This window comes from Osmia bicornis, chromosome 2, assembly GCF_907164935.1.
Source record: "Osmia bicornis bicornis chromosome 2, iOsmBic2.1, whole genome shotgun sequence".
NCBI lineage: Eukaryota > Metazoa > Arthropoda > Insecta > Hymenoptera > Megachilidae > Osmia > Osmia bicornis.
Genome location: NC_060217.1, coordinates 2,905,836 through 2,930,133, shown reverse-complemented (window position 1 = coordinate 2,930,133; position 24,298 = coordinate 2,905,836). Strand labels below are relative to the sequence as shown.

Here is a 24,298-nt window from a genome sequence, read left to right as displayed (position 1 = left end):
TTATTATTCAAGACATGCAAAATTAATACAAGATTTAATAGACAGTTCAAAAAAGATAAACGAAAAATCTAAATAACACTTTTATCCAATTCTGTATTGACAGAGCAGTTTCGATACATCCCACCGATTGCTTGGCCCTCACTGAAAGAAGTATTTCGAGGATAATATCTGGTGGGCACTGTGTGAACGGTCGGTGCGTACCATCCGTAGTCCATCGTCGTGCTCCTGTAACAAGGATGAGGGAGAGGAGTCTCGTCCTGTCGATATCCCTGGAACACGCCTGGAAAAACAACCCTTATCGGATAAAATTGCTCCTCGTTTCCCATCGAAACTGAATTACACTTCTCCTGTTCCAATGAATAATATATTTTCCAAACATCATACAACCATTCATACATAAACCGTGATTTAAAGAACTATCGAAAATAAGAACGCTTATTTTCACCGTAGGAATCATACAAAATTTATACAAAAGTCTGGATACAATACTGTAAAATATAAAATTATAGTTCTATCTTAGCGCACTCATAAGGCAATTGATATTCTATGTTTTCACATCGAAATCGTCCTTGCACTTTGCAAACATTGTCCATGATCAATCCACGTATCTTGAAACCAGGATCGACAGTAACGTTCTTCATCCTAGCGAACGCGGACATGTCGACGAAACGTAGCTCATTGTTGTTCAGAAATAGAAGCAACAAATTGTCCAATCCCTCGAAGCTATCCGTCTTGAGCATGGCGATCTGATTTCCATTCAACCATAAAGAATTCAAGTTCTTCAGGTACCGAAAAATCCCTCCGGAAATAGTTCTCAGTTGGTTTCTTCCAAGATCCAGTTCGTTGATCTCGCCGAGTCCGCGAAATACGTCCGGTTGCAAGGAGGAGATTTTATTTCTGGACAAATATAAAAGATCGATATGAGGCAGCCCATTGAACGCTCCGACCGGTACTTCCGTGATTTCGTTCGAATCCAAAGCCAGAGTTTCCAGATGTCTGAGTCCTTTGAACATGTTCCTCTTCAGTACGATATTATTATTCGTTGCGTATAATTCGTGAAGATCGCCTAGACCTCTCCACATGGCTGGTCTGAAAGAGGTGATATTGTTGTAGTCCAACAATAATGTTTCTAAACTGTGCAATTTCATGAAAGCTCCGTCTTCGATGTCGATGAGGGTGTTGTTCTTCAGGTCCAGGTAGGTCAGTTGATCCAGAGGAGAGAAATAATGTTTGGAGATTGTTGAGAGTTGATTGTCACGGATATAGAGGGCAGAGGAATTAGCCACTTCGACGAAAGCGTCCTTGGCTATGTCTTGGATACCTAGACCTTCTAGGTGCAATTCTATGTCCTCGATAGTCTGCACCGCGTTGACATCCTCGAACGAGACACTGTACAACACACCGTTGGCCAGGCAAACGTATAGATGGTTGTAAACTTGGCAATCCACCTCCTCGGTGGTAACGTCTTGAGCGGTGACCGATAACAGGAGATAAACGAGCAAGAGGAAGCACATGGTGTGCTCAGATGCTGGATACGCACTGAACGCGCGACCAACATACGTGCTGTCGACGGAATAAACGGACGGTTACCGTTCGACAGATACCATTGGATAAATATATCGGCTATACTCTGTAAGACATAACTCGTCGTCCGATTCTGGTTTCCGTAGAAATTAGATGTTTTATTCATTTTATAAGAACGTTCAACGCCAATTGCTCGCGAAACACAGACCCTCTGTGTTCTGACACCAATGGGGGTAACGCGCTAACGTTTCTACGTTGAAATTCAATTTTATTATCAAAATTGAACTATACATATTTCTTTTGAAGTAGTCTCCGTGGATTTCTTCGTGGATCTTTTGTTCGTCTGTTTGCACGATTTATATTTTGTTATTTTGACCTGAAAATGATGTACTCTTTCGTGGAATATAGAATAAAATATTCAGTGGTTGTAGTTCAGGTAAGTTTTAAAATATTTTCCTGGGCTCGAAGAAACGAAATGATTATTTAATGACAAGTGGTTATTGAACGTAGAGGAATCGCGTATATTCGAAACAATGCATATCTTGTGAAGGGTTCCTATGACATATGCAAAAATGTCTGCATCGCCGATAAGCTTCGACGAACGTAACGATCGTCAGTACGGACTTATTAATAGCAGAACGTTATCGTTTCACTACGAAGAACTTCTTATTGCAGAGTCTACGGCGAAACGAGTTGCTTTCACGTTACGCGAAATCACTTTCCAGACAATTTAAAAAAGTATTACGGATGCGTGGGTGATCGAAACGTTCTAAGAATTATTTCAATCGCTCTTTATTCCTGTAATCAATTGCATCCATTAAACAGACAGCTTTAAATATTATTTTTCTAAAAATACCAGAAAGAAACGTTTCGTAGTTCTGGGTCAGAATTGATCATGATTGAAAAATTCATGGAACCGTTTCAACACCCCACGTAGAGACATTAACAACACGAAATTTCAGAATGAAATACTTTTTCAAAAACGTTAATGTTTTAAAAAACTAATCTTACTATTAGGACACACGATTGATGGACCATTGATAACATACTACCAATGAATTATTCAGACTCACGTGGGTACATGAATCGCGTTGGTAGATTACAGGTACGATAAATGTCATCGGTGCGTGGTCCAAAAGATATTCCCTCCTTCTCTTCTTCCTTTCCTTCGCACACACATGGTTTTTCGATCATTATCGAATTACGATCAGCTCAATCGAGTCGTGATTGCGTCGTAACGATGGAACCGTAAAGCATAATATCTTGGTAGATCCCTGTGGATTCACTCTGCAATTTCCGTTTTCTCAACCGCCGTCATAAATGTTTGGTTCCTATAGCGACAGTATCTTCTACGCGACCAACGAATCGATCAAACCATCTTCAATTCATGGTCTAGTACATTTTGTTATCAAACGAAGGAATTTCAATTCTTCTCTGTTGAAACGAATAAAACATTCATCGTTTCCTTTTGAGATAATTGGTTAACATAGCGGTTCTTGTGCTTTGATTAAATTATAATTTCTCATCTTTGAAATTATGCCGAAGCACGTTGTCTTAATTTATCTCTGGCTTCTTTATTATTCTCCGACGTTCGATTTTTTGTTAAGAAAGGGTTATTGAACCTACCAGGTGAACGACTAGTGCACACTCAGAGAGCATTTAAAATTCTAGCTGAGTGTGCACTACGTAACGCCGGGCGCAGTATCAGCGACGCCGATAACAGCGACGGTTTCATTGACCGCCTTAAAGTCGTACTTCCTATCGGAAAATTGTGACCAAAGTGTTGGAATGCAACGTGACTGGTAAGTCGTACAATTTGCCAACAATTTGTTTAAAAAAAAGAGAAAAAAAAGAAAAACTATTAAGTTGCTTATTTACATTTTTGCACTAAAACCGTTATCGCTTAATGTTTCTGTACTGTATTCATCATCCTGTAATTTGACTCATTAATATTTATTTCTTTTTACAGTCGTAAAATTTTTCTGAGAGTACTCGAAACGTATTGCGTTGTATCACTTTTGTTAGTTGCTTTTTTAATTTATTTTTGTATGACCGTAAAATTTCCTCGGCAATTTTTATTCAACGCCCGGAGAATTCGTCGCATCTTCGCATTGGACACGCGGCGATCATAAATAACGACAGCTGTGTCGTTTGTCGCGCTCACCACCTCTGTCAACTTGCTGGCTGGCTACGTAAGTGTAGGGTACGGACTTAATGAAACGATTATCATCGCCGGCACTTCCAGTTGCGGTCTGGCCACCAGAAGCGAATTGCTCGCCTCGTGATAAGGGTTACGACGCGTAGAGAATGCAATGAAACACCGAGGAAAATATTCAAAGTTGCTAAAATGACTGGAATACAATTGTCGTTAAGAGTTCATAAATGAAAGAGCGCGAGGAACGATAGAATTTCTGAAAATATCATTTCATTTAATTTAAACATCAAAGTGAACGCGTATATCAATTAACATATGTGTTGTCAGAACGTGTGAACGGTGAAATGAATTTTCTTTTAAATCTACACACTTGACAGCTGTAATTGGATTCTATAAATACAACCGGCGACATTTTAAAGTTTGCCCAACGGAAGTGTGAAACCTGTGACATTTAATCGTATCGTAAATTTCCGGTATTAATCCTAGTAAATATACCAACATTGAATCACCGTTGATGTTTCTCTTTGTTACTCTTAATCGTGATAAGCGTATTGCCGCCGTCTCGCTAGCAAATATTGCCACAGGCTACAACGTCTCTTGAAATAATTATTTTGAATTACAACAATCGTGCAAGGTTCCCGTTCTTCCTGAAACCTTGAAACACAGATGCAATTACGAGTGCGTTCCTATCAATTCTGATAAATGTTAGATAATTACAATTGTGCGGATGGTCGTGGTTTAACCGTATCAGCGTGCAAACGGTGACCAAGCATTGTCCTATAACTTATCTGTTAAACGAGAAACAAATGGGAAAAAGAATCGTTTAATTATGCTAAACTTTCATTTACCATTTTGTATCCTTCTTTCAGGAACGCAGCTGCGAGTTCACTGGACCGTGATGATTCGTTTCGAAGGTTTCTTAGATTGCGAGGAGGTTTAAATTGGAGAAAATTTCTTGTCGCCGGTGAATTTGCATTCGGAACGTGTAAGCAGTCTCGCGTGCTTCCTGCTAACGAGTTTCCGCGCTGAAGTTGCACCCACCGCGACGACGGAGATCCGCGATTCGAGCAGAAGTAATAACCAACAACGTGACCGGTCAACCTACCCGTCATTTTGACAGCAATTCCATTTGCTCGTGAAAGATTTCGTTCGCGTACACGAGCGTAAATGTGTCGGATAAAACGGGGTGAAATAATGAGCGAACATTTGGCGAATCGCGAACCGTACGGATAAGAAGAGACGGTGGGTCCCGTGCACGATCTATTCGATGGACTCGTTCACGTTTCCACGAAAGAGTTTCGTTAACCTCGCCAAGTAGCCACGAACCATGAGCTGCACCGTGAAACCGTTGAAGAAATACACGGAAATCAGTTACCGGGTGAAATGCGTGGCCGTGGAAAACGAGCGCGTGTTCGGCGACGTGTACGTCACGCACCAGACGAGGAATCTTTTGTACTGTGCCGAAGGATATCAGTTCCCTTCGTTGTACGAGAGAAGGAAATGCAACTTGTTCCAGAGGAGCTGGCAAGGCCCGGATTTGTTGGAGCTGAACCGGAAGAGACCGACGAGAAGGGCCAGCGCGATGCCGGTCAAGGTGGAGAAGAAATGCTTGAAAAGATCGAAGTCGATGAACGATGCGAGGAATTTGAATGAAACTGACTGTAAGAACAATGGTAACGATGCGAAAAGCGAGACTGTGATCAGGGAACCAAAGGTATTTATTGATACAAAAGATAGGTTAATATAGATTGTAAGTTTTATTTCAAGTACATACGTTTCCACAGTATTCTAGGTATTAACAAAGACTTTAGAGAACAGTTCGAATGAGAAATGTCATTTTCAGACGTATCCAACGCCATTGCCGAATCTACCTGTAAAAAAGGAACGTACCGTCTCGTTGTTAGTGGATCAGCTGTTGTTGGATATCTACGGATTGCCAGACGGTGATAGAAGACGATCGGAAAGCGACTCGACAGCTTCATCCCTGAGGATACATCCGCAACACCAGCATCTGCAAAAGGCGCGTCTGCTGTGGAAAAGTAAGAGTAATTCAATATGAGATGAAAACGTGTTACGTGTGTATCACGAGAGGAAAAAAGGGAGGAGACAAGCGTGGGCGTCTGATAAACACGTTTAGCCGGAGGACGTTTATTGTGAATCCCGTGGAAACGGAGAAAATGCTTATTTTACGGACAGAATTGGAGAACGAAAGTGACTAGACTTATTGTCTGGTCTCGTGAAAGTAAGCCGAGTCGACTTCGGAGTAAATTTTATTCCTTTCATACGGAGATTTTATTTCTCAAAACAATAGAGGAACAACAATGATGATTATTTCATTGTTATTTCATCGAGGTTTGTAATGCGATTGATTTTTATTTAGGGTCACTTGTTCTTCTTGCAAATACTAAGGACAAAGGGTAACGGTGCTGAAATTTAACTTATCGCCTGAATTCGAATTAAGCAAAGACGCCCTGATAGAAGCTGACGAGACAAGAGGTCGCGGAGCCGAGACAGACAAGCGACCTCGTTGACTTCGAGGCAAGAAGGTTCTTTGACTCGGAGTGCTACCTTTTTCCTTGTTTTTTTCTTTCAAGGAGGGAAACGCTTCTTTCATCTCTATACACGACGCTCCTTCGTTCCATCTCGTTGAACATGCATAGCGTAAACCAGGGGGTGAGATTGCGTGAATTTTAAAAACCAAAACCCATAAGCACGCGTCAGACTGGCGAGGCAGGATAAACGTTTGGAAAAGATGCTAAGATAAATGCTCGGTCGATTGAAATCTATTCGATCCGTTAAATTGCGGGTGATCATGCCTTTCGCGAAGTTAGGTCATTTGAATTTTAACGTCGAAGCGAACGTAATTTAACTTAGTTACCAAAGATTTACTGCGGAGACCATAATCGCGAGAACATCCGAACTCGTGTTCGGAATGATGAAAGAAAATAGTAGGAAGGGTGGGTTTCGTCTAGCAGGATCGAAGAACGCAGAGGGCGCAAAGCGAAAGGGTTGAGGAACTTTAATCTTCCGGGGTCAACGTAAGCGCGGGGATGAGTTCTTTCGGGCCGTTATCAAGATTGCAACGGGAATTCGGATATTTTCTCAAAGTATCTCACCTTTCAGTCCAACTACCACTTCTAATTTACTTCCAACCGTAGTCGGTTTCAAATATTCATTTTCGTTGATTAATTAATACGAGTTTCATTTTCCAGGCAACCACGAACTTCAAGTATTGGTATTGAATTTACGGGACCATATCAATCATACCGGTGGAATGCTTATTCGACAGCTGCGACGAAAGGATTATCTCATTATCAAACGTGAAAAACAGTGCGCCATAATTACGGCTCATCTTCAAGCTCTTAGCCGAAAACGTAGTGAGTATATTTCGTAATTCCTTCTGATGTATGTATTGTAACTCGATGTTATCGTTTAATTTCAATTGAATTAAATCGCCGCATATTTCTCCCCTGACGTATTCCATCCAAGTCATAAAAATCAGTCGAACCGAGATGAAGTAACGTTTAACAAACAGCAACGTCTGTTTAACCACGGAGATAATGTCTGGGAGTAAACAATAGGCTTTCGTATAATACGAAGACACGTCGCTCGAAGCTCCGGGTTTCCTTTCGAACAATAAAACTGTCGTACGACAAAAGCGATCTTCGTTTCGTTCGACGTCAAAAACAGCCACGCGATTTGCGTGGCTACTTTATAACCACGCTGGCAACTTGTTATTTATCTTATCGCTTTTTCACGTTCATAAATATGGAACAGTTGGAACAGTAATTCTAATGGACAGTAAAACTGACTCGAGTACCGGATGCTAATACAGATACACAAATTAAGTACAATTTTAATAACATAACGAACGAGGCTACACGTAGAAAGTAAGCTATTTAAACAATTTTCATAATTTTCTATCGGTATTAGTTGCGTTATTGGTTATTGTAAAACGATTATTGCATTTTGCTTCGGCTTTATCATTGTGAAATTAACCGAAGGATAAGAATGCAATCAGCATTTACAAATTTTTATAATAATCTTTTTCAAATTCTAACTCAATTAAATTGGTACATAATTTCAATTAAATCTTCAACACCTACACGGTTCATCTTCTCTAAAAGCGTTCTTCGGCGCGTTTACGTCTGCTTGTCTTTCCATCGCGCATGCCTGAAATTCAAAATCCTTTTCTGCTGGGTAGACCATAATTATCTCGAAACACCCTCGTGCAGCCCCTCAGACGTATTTCCATTCTACCCTCTCGTTAATTTCTTCTCGGTACCCGCCGTTTTCAGTGGATCAGCACACTTTTAGTTGAAAGTCGCCACTTAAAAGGTAGCACTTAGGAAAATGCGTTATCGATGCTTTTTAACGCGGTATCTGGAAATGGCAAACACATCAGGCCCGGCCGACTCATCCGGGAAACAAAGAGGTTGGTTTTCACGTGGGCACGATGCGGTCGGTGATCAATAATTAGACTTTGCCGCGCGTATCGCGACCAACACGCATGCCCGTCGTGCGAACGTGCGACCAAACCATCGGTGCCCAGCGTCATTGATAAAGTTTTAATGATGTTGCGCCTGCGAGCCGGAAATGCGGAACTTTCCTTGGTCTTCTTCAACTTTGGATCTGCATTTAGTGCGATGAACTCGACGCATCCCGCGATCCTTTCTACTTCGAAGCTGATACGCTTGTTCGAGTTTAAAACACGCTTTGCTCGATCAAAGAACGAGGGTAATTTGAAAAATTCTTTTTAAATGAAAATAAATTGAAGAAAACTGAACGGGTCTGTAACGGTGTAATAGACGAGTGGAACGAATTAAGAGTTTGACTCGCCGCTATCTATCATCGGTTACACTACTTTTTATTCTATTTCCAAGAGCAACTATTCCCTGGTCATTTGTCATTCTTGACTCGAGGAACTTATTGACCCCGTGCAATTTTTCAAACGCCGCTTCTAAACTCTCTTCTTTCGCGCCGGCTTCTTCGGTAGTTCAAGCAACCGTGAAAAATATTAAATAATCGTTTCCGAGTCATTACCCCGATGCCCTTGCGGCTATAATAGAAACTTGATTATCTGTCGGAATAAATCCCACGAGAATTATGCGATGACGATCGTATCGATTGTTAAACCTAATTCTTGCATATAAAACATGCAGGAACGTGCAATCGCATGGGAATCAATGCTTTGTTGTGCTACATCGTATCAATTATTTGTGTTGTTTGATTAGATGCAACAGGATCACGGACTTTTAAATTATTCGAAAACTTACGATGCGTTGTTGATTCTGCTTTACAGAAAAGAAATAGAATTTCAAAGTGGTTCTACTCTTCTAATTTTGGAGAAATCCAAATATTAAAAGAATTCGCGTTCTGATCATTTTTTTGCCTCAAACGGCGAGTATCGACGTTGACCATCATCCATTGAAATTCAAACGCAACCATCGTCAGTTGGACATGGGAAATGAGAACAATCGGTCACACAACGTTGCATCGAAAGCGGTCGAAATGGGTCGATCTCTCGTGCAAAAGGGATCGCGTGTCTCAATCGAACTCGCACACGCAATTTAGATCTGTTGACACCGACAGAGGTAATTTTACCTGCGAGCAGTACCCGCTGATTCGTCTTTAATTCTTACAGTCGAAACCAGAAAGAATAAGTGGAATTTTATATTTCTTCGTTCAGCGAATCAACTTCGTATCGTTGATCTGTTAACTGTTTCCTGCACCTAACCACGAGAATTGATAACGTCGTATGGTTATCGTGGTTTTAAATGACGGTCAAACGAAACGTACACGGTTCTTTCATGCTTGTAGTATAGTAAGAATACAAGTTTTATAGAGCTTCTATTAATTTATACCATTTATGGATACCAAGAATTATCCTCTGGGAACTTCGTAAACTGCAGTGCAAATGCTACTTTATAGCTGCGGAAGAACACAACAGGTACTGAATGATTAAAAAAGCTCGAACGAAGCTTTCGGCAATTATTTTTCATTTCCTGTCACGAGAGATTCATTCGACGGTGAGCGTGAATAGCGGGGCGATACACGCTAGATCCACGTACATATCTGATGGCCTTAGTTTTCAGCGTGTTGCTACCGACTCTGACGACATTTCCGACTGACCCATAAAGGGACCGGAGTCGATAAGTTCATCGATCCATAGTACACAGCTTTATTGTGTACGCGGATTAAAATCGACTACCGCACCGCGACGGCGGCGGCTCGATAAAATCTCTTGCATCGTCACGAATGCAACGGTCAACACGTTTACCTAGCCGTGAAGAAGAATCTAAAAGAAACAGTAATTTCACCGAATCGTTAAGAAAAATATTAACGAGAAACCGGAATAATTTAATTAAACATTCCGACGAAGCAATCATTCAACCACCGAAGAAGTTGTTCATAAAGAGAGCAAAGAAATAACGGAAGTAATCATCAATTTCGCTCGGTTGCTCGTTAAAGGGCAAAGAAAGAAAAAGGGAACCCCTCGTAATCTGCAGTCCTGTACAAATTACAGCAGGAAGAGACGAGAACACGGCGTCGTCGAAGACACGACGGGGGAAAAAAAAGAAAAGGAAAGATAGAAGGTAACAAGCAGATTGAAGCTACCCCTAAGGAGTGAGCCACGGTGTTGGCCGCAGAAGGAAGGTGCACGCGAGCACCCCCACGGGTACAAATTCCTCTCAGCAGGGTGGTGTGGGCTTGCTTTCGCGTCTGCGCCGTTAGGGGAACGGTTGATCGCTAAGGTTCTCGGAGCGGTAGGTTCGTGGAGCAGTTTCAGTGCCTACTGCAGGGTTCCACGGGACAACTACCCCTCCCGTACACCTTCGCCACCATCGTTATTGTCACGGTGGACGCAAGCGCGTAACGGAGCTCCACTTCCGCCGGCGTAGTGGTCGTTCAGCTGACTCGACGTACATCTTTCGGGGAAAGGGTCGTGCCAACCCTCTGTCAGCCGTGAAAACGAGACGAAAGGAGAAACGAAACGGACCGGAGTCGAGTCGCGTTTCTATCCCCGACTAAATCTCCTCGTGCGAGTTCGATCGCGTTCTCGTGACCGTTCTTTTCTACTCGAACGTGTACATGGAGCTGGACGAGCGTGTGAACGAGTACGCGTCAGTGTCCACCTTCTGGTGAGTGTTCGAGAACCGAGTGTGCTCGATGACACGAGGACAGATGCGTAGCCCGACCTGCGGTTTTCATGGGGACACGGCGTCGTCCACTTCCCTTTCACGACGTCGATTCGCGCACTGACAATGGTAAGACGTCCTCGGGGTTGTCTCCTGGGAATGTGTTTTCATAATATCCCTGATCGATGGAATTACGTCCAGCTATACGGGCATCGTTTTCCCTTCCGTCCTTTCGAGCGTACTAGACGTCTGCTGAATTTAAGGGAACTACCAGGGTGGTTGAAAGAGAAAGAAGGGTATCCAAGGTGTCGTAAATTGTACTGGTGCGCTTGGAACGTTCCACGGGAGATGTTCTTTTGTGCTGGTAGTATGGAAGGAATAAGTAGGCCTGGAAAGACTCGGGAAATCGATGTGAACGCCTTTGCCAGAATGGGATTAGATAAATCAAAACGCTCGATACGGGTTCGGCTGGCGTTAATTCCTCGCTCAGCGTTGCGATTCAAGCGTGTGCGTTACTCTCTGTGTGTTTGTGCTCGAGATCGTGGAGAGGGTAGCAACCATATGCAACCACTTCAATTGTTCTTTTCTTTTTCTCTTCGTTCCACCTACAGAGGTGTTTCGCTATCTATTTGACCTTTGCACTTTAACTCTGCTGTTTAGAAAAAAATTGTTTATTAAACTGTCTATTTTTTTCTTCAGTTTATCTTCATTTAAGAAAATAAATTGTTGAATGATTTAGTTAGAAGCTATTTTATTGATAGATATGGTACCCTGTCTGTCCATATTTATTCATCTATTCATTGACAACTTATCTATGAATCTCTTCACCAAATAGTCCCACGTATATTGTAACGTCGATATATTCGTGTTACGTGCTTGTAACAGGTGGTACATCTCACACGAACGTGTTCTGAAAGTCTTGCAGCGGAAATTGTTCCGTTTTGTCGCTGAGAACTTGAAACGATCTCTCGTTTTTAATATCGTAATCGTGCATCTGGTACCGTCGCGAATTAGTAGCTCGGAGATTGGTCATACGGTTGCGTTTTGAAGAATTTAATACTACCGTTGTTGCCTTCAATGCGGAACAGCTGTTCAGTATCGCTTCCAGTGAAATAAAGGGTACTGGGCACGAGCACTTAAATAAACAAAGAGGCTCGTTTTACGACGAAAAATTCTACAGCACTTCTAACCACTTGCTTGAAAATTCCTTCAACAAACAAACGGGAATCAAATATTTTCTTTAACTTTCCTTCGGAAAATCGCGTTTCTCTTCTATTCCTTCGGTCGTTGCTATCTTATTTCCCCGTGGGGTTGCTTCTAGAAGACGTTTACCATCGTTTCGGGGAATAAACAGTACGATCGGAATTTCAGACACACGATAGAAATGCATCTCGCAGGAATGATGGTTCGCAGAACGCAAGCGGCGTGCAAGATCTCGAGAAAATGAACTCGCGAGCGACGGAAGATGAATCACGAAAACGGCTGAAAGGCGGTTGTACGCAGTGCAACAAGAGACGGGAGAGGTGAAAGTGACGATGAAGAAGAAAGAGTGGCGTTCCTAATTGGAGAATGAGCGGATTTTTCAACTCCCTGAAAAACTTCGCGTCAGGAGCTGCCGGCTCTGCCTCGAAGTACGAAGAACTGGAAGGTGAACAGTTGTCTTGCGAGTTCGCTGCATGCGGGACTCGTCCTGATCTAACGTCGGTGTGGTTGATCGTTTAATTTCGTCTCGTTTGCACGAAACAATGTTTCATTTACGATTTTACGCACGAAAGCTGCTTTCGTTCAACGCTTTATTTTTACGATCAATGTTTGCTTTAGCAGGGAATGAAAATAGAATGCAAATTTTTCTTTTAAAGGAAAAATTCTTTGTATTCGATGCAAGATCAATATCCACTTTGTATACGATCTTGCTGTGCTACGTTCTGTATTGTTTCTTATATTTTCAAATTTATTCTTCAAAGAAGAAAAGAAGGCTGTAGGAAATGTTCTTCGGTATTTAACCCTCAGGGGGTGGAACTACGTCTTTGTTGTCCTTACACTGTTTCTTAAAATATTATTTTTGCAATATATGAAAATCTTTCATTTGGAAACTTGAGTACCTATTTTTAGTCCATATATCGTTGCACACGAAGGTCGGGGTCGCGATTGACCCGGTCACCACCGTCCGAGGGTTAATTAAATGAATTTAGTTCATTTCCACGCTGTGCTAATTTGCATATTCGTTCTAAGTTGTTATAAATATTTAAATAAAATCTTCAAACTGATTTATATGCTACTGGGAATTCTACGAACGATTAACAATCGGTTGAAACGGTGATCAAGTTTCTGGAAAAGTAGATCGTTCTTATCCTCTTTGATTTTACTTCAAACCGAATAAAACTCCCATCAAGTTGATCTTGTTCGAGTGAAATTGCGATGGTTCAAAAGAGATTCGGTTACGCGTAGACGAGATTCAAGTTGCAGGATACTCTTAGCTATCCTCGAATAACAAAGGAATAATGGAAACCGATTCTCGTTTGCGTCATGTTCAAATATTCTTGGATTCTACATTTCCGTCATTTCACTCGAGTTACAAATTGCATCGCGAAATTAGTGTTTAAAGTTTTCAAACGAAACGAACGATGTTCATTAATCGAGAAATGGTAAGTGCGGCTTAAATAACAAACTCGTGCTTGAATATATTAAATTTGTATTCGGTTTGTTTCCGAAGAATCCTGTGCAGCTGCAAGCAGATCAACTTCTGCAGAAGTTTTAATGACTCATGACTTTTCTGTTAAGTTTCAAACTGTCAGCAGGAAAGTTTTAAAAATTTGAAGACCGTACTGTACTTTGCATCTGCTTTCAATTTTCTTAGCCATTTACATTGCACAAATTGAATACTGAATGCAATGTTTTTATGGATTATTAATACCTAGACTGCCGCAGTAGAAACGGAAGTGTGCAGTAAGACATAGTGAAAGCTCAACCCTTGGATGGCAGAGCCAAAGCTTTATTCACCCAACCTATTCAAAGTTTAAATTTAGTATTATGATTTTAGATATTATTTTTGCAATATATAAAAGTCTTTATTTTGAAAATTCTCGCCTAATTTTAGGCTACAAATTGCCCAGATTATTAACACTAGATTGCCGGACAAATAGATATAGCACATTTGGATGTTTGGAACTAAGAAGTGGGGAGGGGAAGGAATTAGTATTTGTATATATATATATTTCATAATTCTATTAAAAAAAATTATTTAAGTTTTTCTATATATATATAGTATTAAAATCGTAAATGAGTCAAATTAACTCGCTCCGGCAATCAAGTATTAAGAATTCCAAAATTATGAAGGATATCAATAATTAATTTTCAAATTTACGCTTTTGTACCTTTTACAATTAACATTTAACACCAATTACAAATTTAATTTTCCAGCGTTTTAGAAACACTTCCCAGCAATTCAAACTTAATTCAAATATCACTAATGTCAATCGAGAGGTAGTTTGAATATTTCACAATTCGGTCGAGCGTTTGTAGAATTTGTCGCGCAGACGCTTTCGGAATTCATGGTAGCTAATCAAATAATTATATTAAAAGCGTTCAAACCGTCTAAACGATAAACCCGTTAATGAGCTTCGCGTTCTATGATCATTTAAGCGTTTGATTCCGTATAACCGAGCCATCTTTGTTCCTACTGTCGCGTACCGTCGAGCCAAATGTCTGATTGTGAAACTTTATAAATGAAATGAAACGGGAACCGACGTTCCCGATCGAATTAAAGACATTAACGTTTCTGTTTGTTGAATCCGATAGAAACTACTCCAGTCACTTAACTAACGACTGTTTTCCTTACCGTCTGCGATAGTTTCATGGTTGTGTTGTTCAATGACTTTAACTTCTTTACACTGTTTTGTCTTTGAACGTCTTTATTTTCCAATATTACTTTTACCCAATTTACAGTCGAAGACACGAAGATGAGATTTAGTCTGACCCCGCAACCGGGAGAAAGCGGTTTCATACAATGGCTGGACGCGATGAAGATGGTCGCCAGGTTGCAGGGAGGAATTCCGCCGGAATTTCGAAGGAAGGCGAGTATCAGACAAGATTCTTCCAGCTGGTGGCTTGTTATTTTAAGAGACGAGAGCATCCTCATTTTTCTCTCTCTTCTCTAAATATTTCACAGTTATGGCTGACGCTGGCAGAACGTCATCTGGAACAGCGTGGCGTAGATTGGAAGCAGGCTGAAAAGATCTGCTTCAACGAGTGGAGCAATCCTGACGATGAAGAGCTCGGTATACAAATCGTTAAAGTAAGTCTGAAAAACGTGTACACTTTTTAACGTTAGTTGTTCCACGTACCGTCCGTACTTTTCGTTACACTCTGTCCTTCTCAATTTTTCTTCCTCGTAACAGCGGATAGCAAAGAAATTTCTTAAATGGTGCTTGATAAAATTTGAATTTCAAATTTATCAAGCTCCTTTTCCATCCATCTTTTTGTACGTGTGTTTTATCGATTAAAAGCATTAGGGATGACCCTATTCAAGTACCAGGTAATGAAAACTTTTCTGTTGAATCTTCTAATGAAACGTCGACCGATATAACTTGCCGATCCATTCATCCACTTTTTACATTCTTTCATTCCTTCCACTAAACGTTTCACTGAAAAAAACTTCTCATAACCCGTAGTATATAAATAAAAGCTTTCACTAGCTCTCACCTTCTCGGTATCTTCGAGATAGTCCTTCGAACGATCTTGGTCCAATAAAAAAAAAAAGATACATGATTTAACGTTCATCTTACGTAACGACATCGCAGAAAAATCCATCCGAGCTGACGTGATTCGGTATCAGGTCCTTAACGGTCTTCGTTGGCCGTATAATCAGGGCCAATTAAATTTCGATCATTAATCACTTCGACGCCGGCCAATTAAGCATCGCCGATGAGCCTTTCAATTATTCCTTTCGCGCGATCAACGAACGAACGGCGCGGCATCTCGAGTCGTACGGAGGATCCATGGTGCAGCCCCATGGTTTCGTTCTTTGCTTATCGAAATCGTAACTCAAGGAAAGGAATCGTATAGGGCACGGGACGGTGTCGTTTCAGGACTTACACAGGACCGGGTGCAGTTTATTTTGCGGCGCGGCTGGCAGAGACAATCAGGCGGTGCTTCGTCGAGTTTTGCTCGGTTTCGCGCGATGGAACAAGTCCGTCGGCTATTGCCAAGGCCTGAACGTGTTGGCCGCTCTGGTTCTGCAAGTTATGGATCGGGCCGAGTCCGCCGCTGTGAAGGTGATGATCTACTTGATAGAGGGTGTCCTGCCAGAGGGTTATTTCGCGGACAATCTGCGTGGCCTGTCCGTGGACATGGCGGTGTTTCGAGATCTCCTCAGGGCGAGGCTGCCCAGGCTCTCGAAACACCTGGAGGCACTGCAGAACGACGCGAAGGACAAGGCGACAGGTAACGATCACCTTACTTATCTCCGTGTAATTTTATCTCCTCGACTCGTTTAACGCGTCGAATGCCGCGAGGGTCACTGCTGACCTATATAATAAATTATTTAATTTACTCGACAGTTATTTCATTTGGAAAAATGATTTTTCAGGCAGCAGCTATGAGCCACCTCTGACGAATGTGTTCACGATGCAATGGTTCCTTACTCTCTTCTGTCATTGCTTGCCCCAGGAAGCGGTCCTCCGGGTCTGGGATCTGATATTCCTCGAGGGTGACGAAATATTACTGAGAACAGCGCTGACTATCTGGGAAGGACTTTCGGAGTAAGTAGCTGTTTAAACATTCATACCTTGATTCTATTAAGTGAATCACCATGTAAGATCATCTTCTTTTCACAGTCGTATCATGACCGTGACATCAGCCGATGAATTTTATAGTATAATGGGAGTTCTCACGAGGGAGATGCTCGAGTTCACGGACACGAATAATCTCATAAAGGTTCGTTCAAACTATTCATGAAAATTCATCAGACATTCGTGTCCCCGTAAAGCGACCACCTTGCGGTTGTATATTTTAAAGAACGGTTTGTACGTTGTTCGTGCAGAATATTGTTAGTATGGGACCTTTGCACGGTGTAACGGGACTTAGAGAGAAACATAGGTACAATATCACCCCATGGGCGAGGAAGCTTAGCGACGATGAAGATAGCGACACCGAAGAGGACGAAAGGTTGGCTGTCGCTGCTGCGATGTTTAGCATGGCGCAACGATTGAAGAAAGGTAAAGGGTTTGAAACGATGTTGTGCGTATTAACGTGGTGATCATTTTATTTATACGAAATTGGTTGTACCTTTTTGACATGGTGAAATCCTTTAGTGGATCGTATACCGCAAACGATTGGAGCGCTGCAGGCATTGGCACCCAGCAGTGATCGAGAACGTCTCGCTTTGGATATTAGCACTTTGAAACAGCAGTATGCCAAGTTGCGAGAACGCCAACGACAGGCGCACATTATACTTTCCGGTAATTGCTGATTATAATCGTTAATTTAGTTTTACACGTTAAGATTTAAGATAACAAACGACCCTCCCCACACCCACTCGACGGCTTCAAAGCTTGCAGTTTAAAGGAAACGTTTATTGGCCGTATTATGCAAACATTTAAGCTTGTCGCCCGCTTTAAGTGTTCAAAGATGTAGAATAAGAGTTATTGCAACGATGTACGCTCGTTGCAAATTCAACGGGAAGAAGAATGCATACGTTTTTTCTTGACGCAGCTGCATGTGCAAGGCAGACCATGGTACCACCTCCTACTTCTCAGGCCATGAATCATCTTTTAGTGGGCAAAAGTGCACTCGTGAGTGGGAAGAATCGACCCTTGAGTCTACCTTCTGGTACTGCATCGACCAAGACGAAACCTACGACTCTAAGTCAGAATCGAAGGGACAGACAAGGCGTCACTCTTCATTGGAAAGACACGAAGAAGCCAAAACAGAGGGCTTCAAATTCCTCAGGTACAAAATATGTTTACAGGGCACAATCTGAGTCTTAAACGAAAAATGGGTAATTATATTCTGAGTGCAGTCAACATTATCATTAGCCAATCATAGTTTAATTAAAATTGAAAATCTAATCTGAAGAAAACGTTGGTTTGAAAATTAATTATAAAAATGAAAAATATTATACTATTCCAACAGGCGTTTTATATATTGATCGATGGTACTCGAGTATCGTGAGATGGTAACATAGAAATTTGCAATGGAACGTGCCTTCTGTTGGTTAACACCTACCAGCAGTTGGTATAGAACTGTTTTACCTACATCAGTAATAAAAGATCGCTGTATCTAAGATTCAAACCTGATTACAATTTTACCATTTATCGAGAAGGTTTAATAAAATATCGAACAACTCTAGCTTTTCTAAATTTTCAAATTAATTTATATCCAAATTGTCCTAGATGTAGCAGAAAGTCACGCTGCAACCTTTCAAACCGCGGAAATTGAGCTGGCATCTCCGAAACGAAGCACCGCTGACAGTGACAGCGACAGCACGTCCACAGAATTATGCGACGAACCGGACCGTCTCAGTGACGTCGACAGCGAAGATCTAACGTCAGCTTCCGAATCGTACGTTATAGCAACAGACGAAGATAAAAGTAGTCGAGTGGATGGTTCACCGATTCGCGAAACGGTGTCGTTGGATACCGAAGAAAAAAGTAAGTCGGTCGAAGGTTCAAAGGACTTCGATACTTCGGAAGAGAATAATTTAAGCGACATGTCGATCGCCAAAATCACCGATCAGATCAGACGATTGTCGGCGGAGGATGACAATAATTCAATGGTTCCTCAAAAGTTCAGCGCGCAGAGCAAAGCGTCGCCGGACGATTCATCGACAAAAACAGTGGAAACGGAAAAATCGATACCCAATCTATCGGTGGACTATAATTCGGATAGCAGTACTGTTAGAAAATCGTTGGCTTTGAATGAGTATGATTACTTAAATATCGGTAGCAGCACGATTGCCACGAAAGAGGATGAAGTGTTGGTTCACGAGAGACCTCGAGCTAAAGAGTCCACGAGAGAAATCGTGGATCTTCCTCGAGATGAACTCCCCACGATCAAGAAGGACCCGATCGAAGAGAAATCACCTACACTCGTTCGTCAAGACAGTTCAAGCGCGTTCTCCAGTTACGCGACATCGTTAGATACGAAATACGATAAAATCGTCGACAAACCCAGCAACGATTTACAGACGGAAGGTGAGGATCGTTTCAAAACATCTTTCGATTTTTCTAGCAGAGTTCCTTTAGACATAAAACCGTACGAAGGTTCAAAAATGGGTAGTTTAATTGGTGACTCATCGAACACCGTGAACATCGAAAGACCACTTTATTGTAAGACGTACGTGGGTCACCTTCCAATTGCTCCAGGGACGGTGGATCAGAAATTAAGCAAAATATCACCGACTATACATGGAACGAGTGGAGTCACCGTCTTGACTGCTGAAGCTCCAACAAATTCAGCGATAACAACGGAGAAGTCTTTTGACAGACTGCAGACGAAAGTGTATTCAGACTTGTTGAAGAGTCCTAAGACGCCTGAAAGTAATAAATCGTACAGTTCAGGCGAAACCATGGGACCAGACTCGAAACCTTCCAGCTTAACAGTGAGCCCAAGGTCCCCGGTTAGATCAGACTCTCGGGATTTCTCGATGGACAAATCGATGTGTTCGTCGGTTAGTTCCGATTCGAAGACATTGGTACTTCGTTCCATCGACTCGGATGTTACGAGAGACAGCACGAAGACGGACACGAAGAAAGGTTACGAGATGTCGGGTTCGACGACTCCCATCAGCACGGACTCGTTGAGGAACAAGTCGGAGAGCAGTCCAAAGTTGATGGTAAGCAGTTCCAGCGATTCGTGCAGCCCCGGTAAAATAAAGTCTTCCGAGAGGTCGTTCAGTTCGGACCTTCAATCGCCAATAAGTGCCAACTCCATAAAATATACCTCGAATTTCAATAGACGGGGCCAGGACGACGTGTCGGGCTCGTCGATGGAACTCAGCAGCGCCACATCGCCCTTCTACCCGATCTCGAATCCTAACCAGAAGACTCCGACGTCTCCGTACAGCGGATCGAGACGAAGATCCAGTTTGGACAGCACAGAAACCTCGCCCGAACAGAAATCGAGTAGTTCGAAAGAATCGAACAAGTTTCTGAGTTATCAGCCCAAGTACGAGTCCTTGAAGTCAGCTGATATCAAAGATACCGATACCGCTTCTCGAAAAGGCGACAGTTTCGTTAGATCAGAGTTTAACTTGAAGAAAGATCCCACCACGAACTTGATCGATAGAAGGAACGGTGCTGAGGATATCAATTTCTATCAATCAAGCAGTAGTGATTATTTCCGTAAAGATAAGGACTTCCTTGACGACGGAGGAGACGATCCTCTGTCCGAGAAGGATGTGGTACCATCTTTACCTCAGGAGAAACTTGACAAACGTTACTTGAACTATCGTTACAGAGATAGATCGAAGTTGTTGGAGAGGAGTTCCAGCAGTCTGGATAGCAGAAGGTACGCTGACATGAAATCATCCGCGTCCTCGGATGAATTTACCACTTCGATGGTTAAGAAGAGATCCAGCGACATTCTGGAGGACATCAAACACTTGGAAGCGAAAGCAAATGAAGGATCATCGGACAGCGCAATGCTGACGAAGAAGAGTAGTTATATCTGGGAGGACCTGAAGAGCTTAGAAGCTAGGAGACAGGATACCTTCAGCAATTCAGCTAGTAGCTTCTCTAAACAACGTCTAGAGATACCTGATATTAACGTAACTGGAGAGGGGAGGAAGTCGTACGTCATTCACCCTAAAATCAATATCGATGAAAACAGTGACAGTATACTGAAGACTGTGGCGTGTAGTCAAGACAATTGTGATTCTGATGACGGTAGGGAGTTGAAGTTAGGGGTGTGGACCAAGGTGAAACCTCGGAAGAAGAGCGACAATGGAAGACGGAACAGCGATCGAGCCTTGAAGATCATCCAAGAGAACTCAGCGATACTTCAGAAGATTCTTGCCTGTCAGGCGAAGAAACGGTTGCCGGATCTTGAAGAAATCTCTAAAGAGATCACTATAAGTCCTATCAACGAGGAGATCTCGAAGATCTTCAGTCCGATATTAGAGAAAATGGGGCTGAACGAACACGAGATCAACGAGGAGTTGGCGAGGATCAATTTCAAGGATTTCGACAACATGACCGCGACCAGCGTGTCCGAGTTCGACGCGAAAATTAACGAAGAACTGTCAAAACTTTCTCTGATCGATGAAACCGAACAGATGGATCATTTCGACGTGGACGAGGTGATATCCCACGACTACTTGAACACCAGAGAGGCCCTGATAGATCGCAAGATAAACGAGGAACTGTCGAAACTGTTGGCAAATTACGAGCAGCATTCTCCAGCCAGTATAGTTACCCTGGACAAGGGACCGTCCAGTCAGAACGTTAGCGAAATCGACGCCCTCGAATTGTCCAGCATCTCCACGAACGTATTCTCTTATAAATCATCCAACGATTCCATCGAAACCAGAAGCGACTTGGGATCAGCGCAAGAGCCATCCATTCCGGTTGACAAGTTTCCCAAGTACGCCGAGAACGTGTTACCGTACCAAGTATCCAAGTACCGAGTCGACGATTCGTCCCCGAAAAGCGACATAGATATCTACAGAGAACTAGAGAAACTCGACAAAATCTCTTCGGCACAAGTGTTACCCGATCCGACCCTGGAGCTTCCTCAGAAAGAATTTTCCTCTATTCCATACGTACCTGACACGTCACCCTTCAAGGACGTATCACCGTTGAGGTACACCTCTAAACCAATCCCATACGATACTTCACCTCTGAAGACCTCCTATGATCCCTATAAAGCTTTCGATTTTAAACCTAAACTATCTCCCAAGCATACACCTACTAATCCTTTCGCGACAACTGTTTACGATAAACCCATCATGGATCCCACGTACGAGTATATTAATCATAAACCAGAAATCTCGATCAACACTTACGACCTGCATCTCAAGAGTCCAATGATGACAAAAGAGTCACTGGAGTTTCGAGTGAGATACGAAGAGCAACCAGTCAGAGAAGTCAGCACCGATTACATGTCACTTTCGACTGATAGAACTATAATTAGCTCGAACAAGTCATCTCCTTATTACAGCAACGGTAACAGCGAACAATTGACACCTACGAAGTACATTACCAAGGAGGACAGGTGTTTGGAGAGCGGGACTACCTTCTTAGATTATCCTTGTGAATCTTCAGAGATTCTTCGTCGTAAATACGATCCACTGTCCCCCGAAGGAATATTCCCATGGGAAGGGCACGGAGTATGATAGACACTTGACCACATTGCCCTCCATCGATACAGAAGCAGAAGTGGGATCGTATTTGACGACCAGACACCGGGACTATCATCCTTTGTCCCCGAATCGACAGTTCGCTGATCAACACTTTCCTTCCTCCATCAATCATTACGGCTCGAAACTCTCGCCGGGTTTGATCGACGAATCGAAACGTCCCGTCTCTCATCCGGAGTTTCCGGGTAAGATAAGCGTTGGGAAATACGGAGAGTTGCCCGATAGGAGTGGATCGAACAATTACAAGAAATCTTCTCTGAGCCTGGGTAACATAGGACATTCGAGTAAAAACGTGGAGGATAATTACGATACTGTGATCAGCCCGAGAACCCAGTTCAGTCCATTTCCTGTGAGAAATCCTACTAGGAAGCCGAAGGAACTCGCTTTGAAACTGGGTCTCTATTCACCGAAGGGCACAGACATGGGACAGTTGAAGAGGTCATAGTGTAAGAAGGTAACGCTTCCGTTTCTTTCGTTTCCGTATCGACATATTGATAGAAACGAAAGGATTATCTGTACACTCGTGCAAGGAATTAGTGTGCTGGATGTAAGATAAGTGGGCCTAAATCGTTGTTTCTCGTTTCTGGAGTCTGATGTTGCCAATCGTCGAAGCTAATGTTACACGGATCGTACGGTGTTATAAGTTAGCGTGTAAGTGTCGGTTATGAACTAAACGAAAGAACGTATATCGTTCGTCTAGTTTAAGGCAACGTTATATCCTGACGAACGTTGCTAAACAATTTTCACAATTTATCTTCCTCTCTCCTAATCGTTAGCCAATTAAGCTACGTTTATCTCCGAGTCTTAATAGTCTACGAACGTTGACTAATTACCAGAATATTTTTCCTCTTCATTTTTTACGAATTCTGCTCGACGAGAACGCGGCCCCTCGTGAGCGGTACGAGAGAAAAAGCTTGCGGAACAGCGTGGAAATCCTCGACAAAACGATTTCTAACGCGATGCCTTCAATCTCCCTCCAATCACGCAGGAAATCTGGTTATCGCGGCTCGATCGTTCGGTAAATTGCTGTAAGTAGCTCGGAAAGCGCACGAAGCTTCGTGAAAAAGATACGTTGAAACGAAATGCCTTCCATTCCCTCAAACTCGGTTCCCGCTTTAACGCGGGAGATGATCTCGCGTGCGATCACGAATCGCTGCGCTGGATCGATCGCAGGAACCGTGCTAACGCGAAATTTCCTTCGAACAGATACGTTATATAGCCCCCGGTAAGATTGTATAAAATTATTGAACCTGTTACCACGATAGAGCTTAATTTGTCCGTACGTTTGCGCAAACCTACTCGTGCACAGGTGGAAGAACAAACTGTCAAGGCTGTAGACACGAAAGGGGCAGGTGTGGTTGAAACAAATTGTACATAACTACATAGTCGTTAATTGTATATTATTAAAATGAGAACAGAGAGAAATGGCGAGGATTGGAGCTTCGAAGTTGCTCGAGTCGATCTTTTTATATAAAATAAAGGTAGTATTTTTAGATGTTTCTAAATATGAGATAATCCTCGTATTGTCGCCGCCACTGAACGTACGAGCTTAGCCACGCTATGCTTATACCTTGAATATGTGAATCATTCTTCTTTGGTAGATTTTTCATTTCTGGTCATTGAAAATTTATACATTGTTCAGTCAACGTATCATCTTTATTTTAAATTAAGAAAAAAAAAATATTGTGGGATACATTTAATAATAATACAAATTTTTGAAACGATCTGATATTTTTTCATAATGGAATTAAAAATTAAGTTGTAATCTGTCAGATTATGATTTTTAATAACTGTGAATCCCTGTGAACAAAGGACAAAAATCGCATCGCAAAAGCGTACAGAGATAGCCCGTAATTTATTTTTCTCGGCTTGCATAGGCGGTATAGATGTTGATCTGTCAATCATTACGTCCAATTTAAATCATCGTTGGCAGGTAGACTCGTCAATTCGCAACTCGATGCGTGTAGATTTTTATACGCACCATTTAGGCTGGTATAGTCTGTTGATTTGGTAGAAAGCGAGGATCGATAACAAAATTTTCGAAGTAGCTGCGTTAATGTGCCTCCACGATCATCTCGCGTGAAAATTCGACTAAATCGTCGAGCAAGAATCCGATGTAGAAAT

General features: G+C 42.2%; 3 protein-coding genes across 3 annotated transcripts; 1 reads left to right on the top strand and 2 right to left on the bottom strand.

Moving 5' to 3' along the window:
- Positions 1 to 68: 68 nt before the first annotated feature.
- Positions 69 to 2,718, bottom strand: LOC114874077 (UPF0691 protein C9orf116 homolog). Its single transcript, XM_029183008.2, has 2 exons — positions 2,598 to 2,718; positions 69 to 280 (listed from the first exon to the last, which is right to left on the bottom strand). The coding sequence occupies exons 1-2, from the start codon at positions 2,716 to 2,718 to the stop codon at positions 69 to 71; spliced, it is 333 nt and encodes a 110-aa protein (XP_029038841.1).
- LOC114874074 (leucine-rich repeat-containing G-protein coupled receptor 4-like) lies at positions 356 to 1,546 on the bottom strand. The gene has a single exon (XM_029183005.2). It carries the CDS (start codon positions 1,512 to 1,514, stop codon positions 504 to 506), a length of 1,011 nt encoding a protein of 336 aa, XP_029038838.2. The 5' UTR covers positions 1,515 to 1,546; the 3' UTR covers positions 356 to 503.
- A 1,070-nt stretch (positions 2,719 to 3,788) lies between the features above and the next one.
- LOC114874072 lies at positions 3,789 to 23,848 on the top strand. Its single transcript, XM_029182998.2, is given in 14 exon segments — positions 3,789 to 4,152; positions 4,549 to 5,393; positions 5,523 to 5,718; positions 6,892 to 7,056; positions 14,764 to 14,891; positions 14,987 to 15,112; positions 15,906 to 16,260; positions 16,406 to 16,577; positions 16,653 to 16,752; positions 16,859 to 17,033; positions 17,130 to 17,276; positions 17,530 to 17,766; positions 18,210 to 22,111; positions 22,113 to 23,848. Coding segments are annotated over 13 exon segments (6,597 nt in total). The 5' UTR covers positions 3,789 to 4,152; positions 4,549 to 5,006; the 3' UTR covers positions 22,620 to 23,848.
- Positions 23,849 to 24,298: the final 450 nt, after the last annotated feature.

Excerpts from the sequence above, each read along its gene's own strand:
- LOC114874077 (XM_029183008.2), bottom strand. The coding sequence starts at position 2,718 with ATGATCGAAAAACCATGTGTGTGCGAAGGAAAGGAAGAAGAGAAGGAG. Across the intron at positions 281-2,597 it reads AACGCGATTCATGTACCCAC|GCGTGTTCCAGGGATATCGA; the intron begins GTGAGTCTGAAT and ends TTGTTTTTCCAG.
- LOC114874074 (XM_029183005.2), bottom strand. The coding sequence starts at position 1,514 with ATGTGCTTCCTCTTGCTCGTTTATCTCCTGTTATCGGTCACCGCTCAA.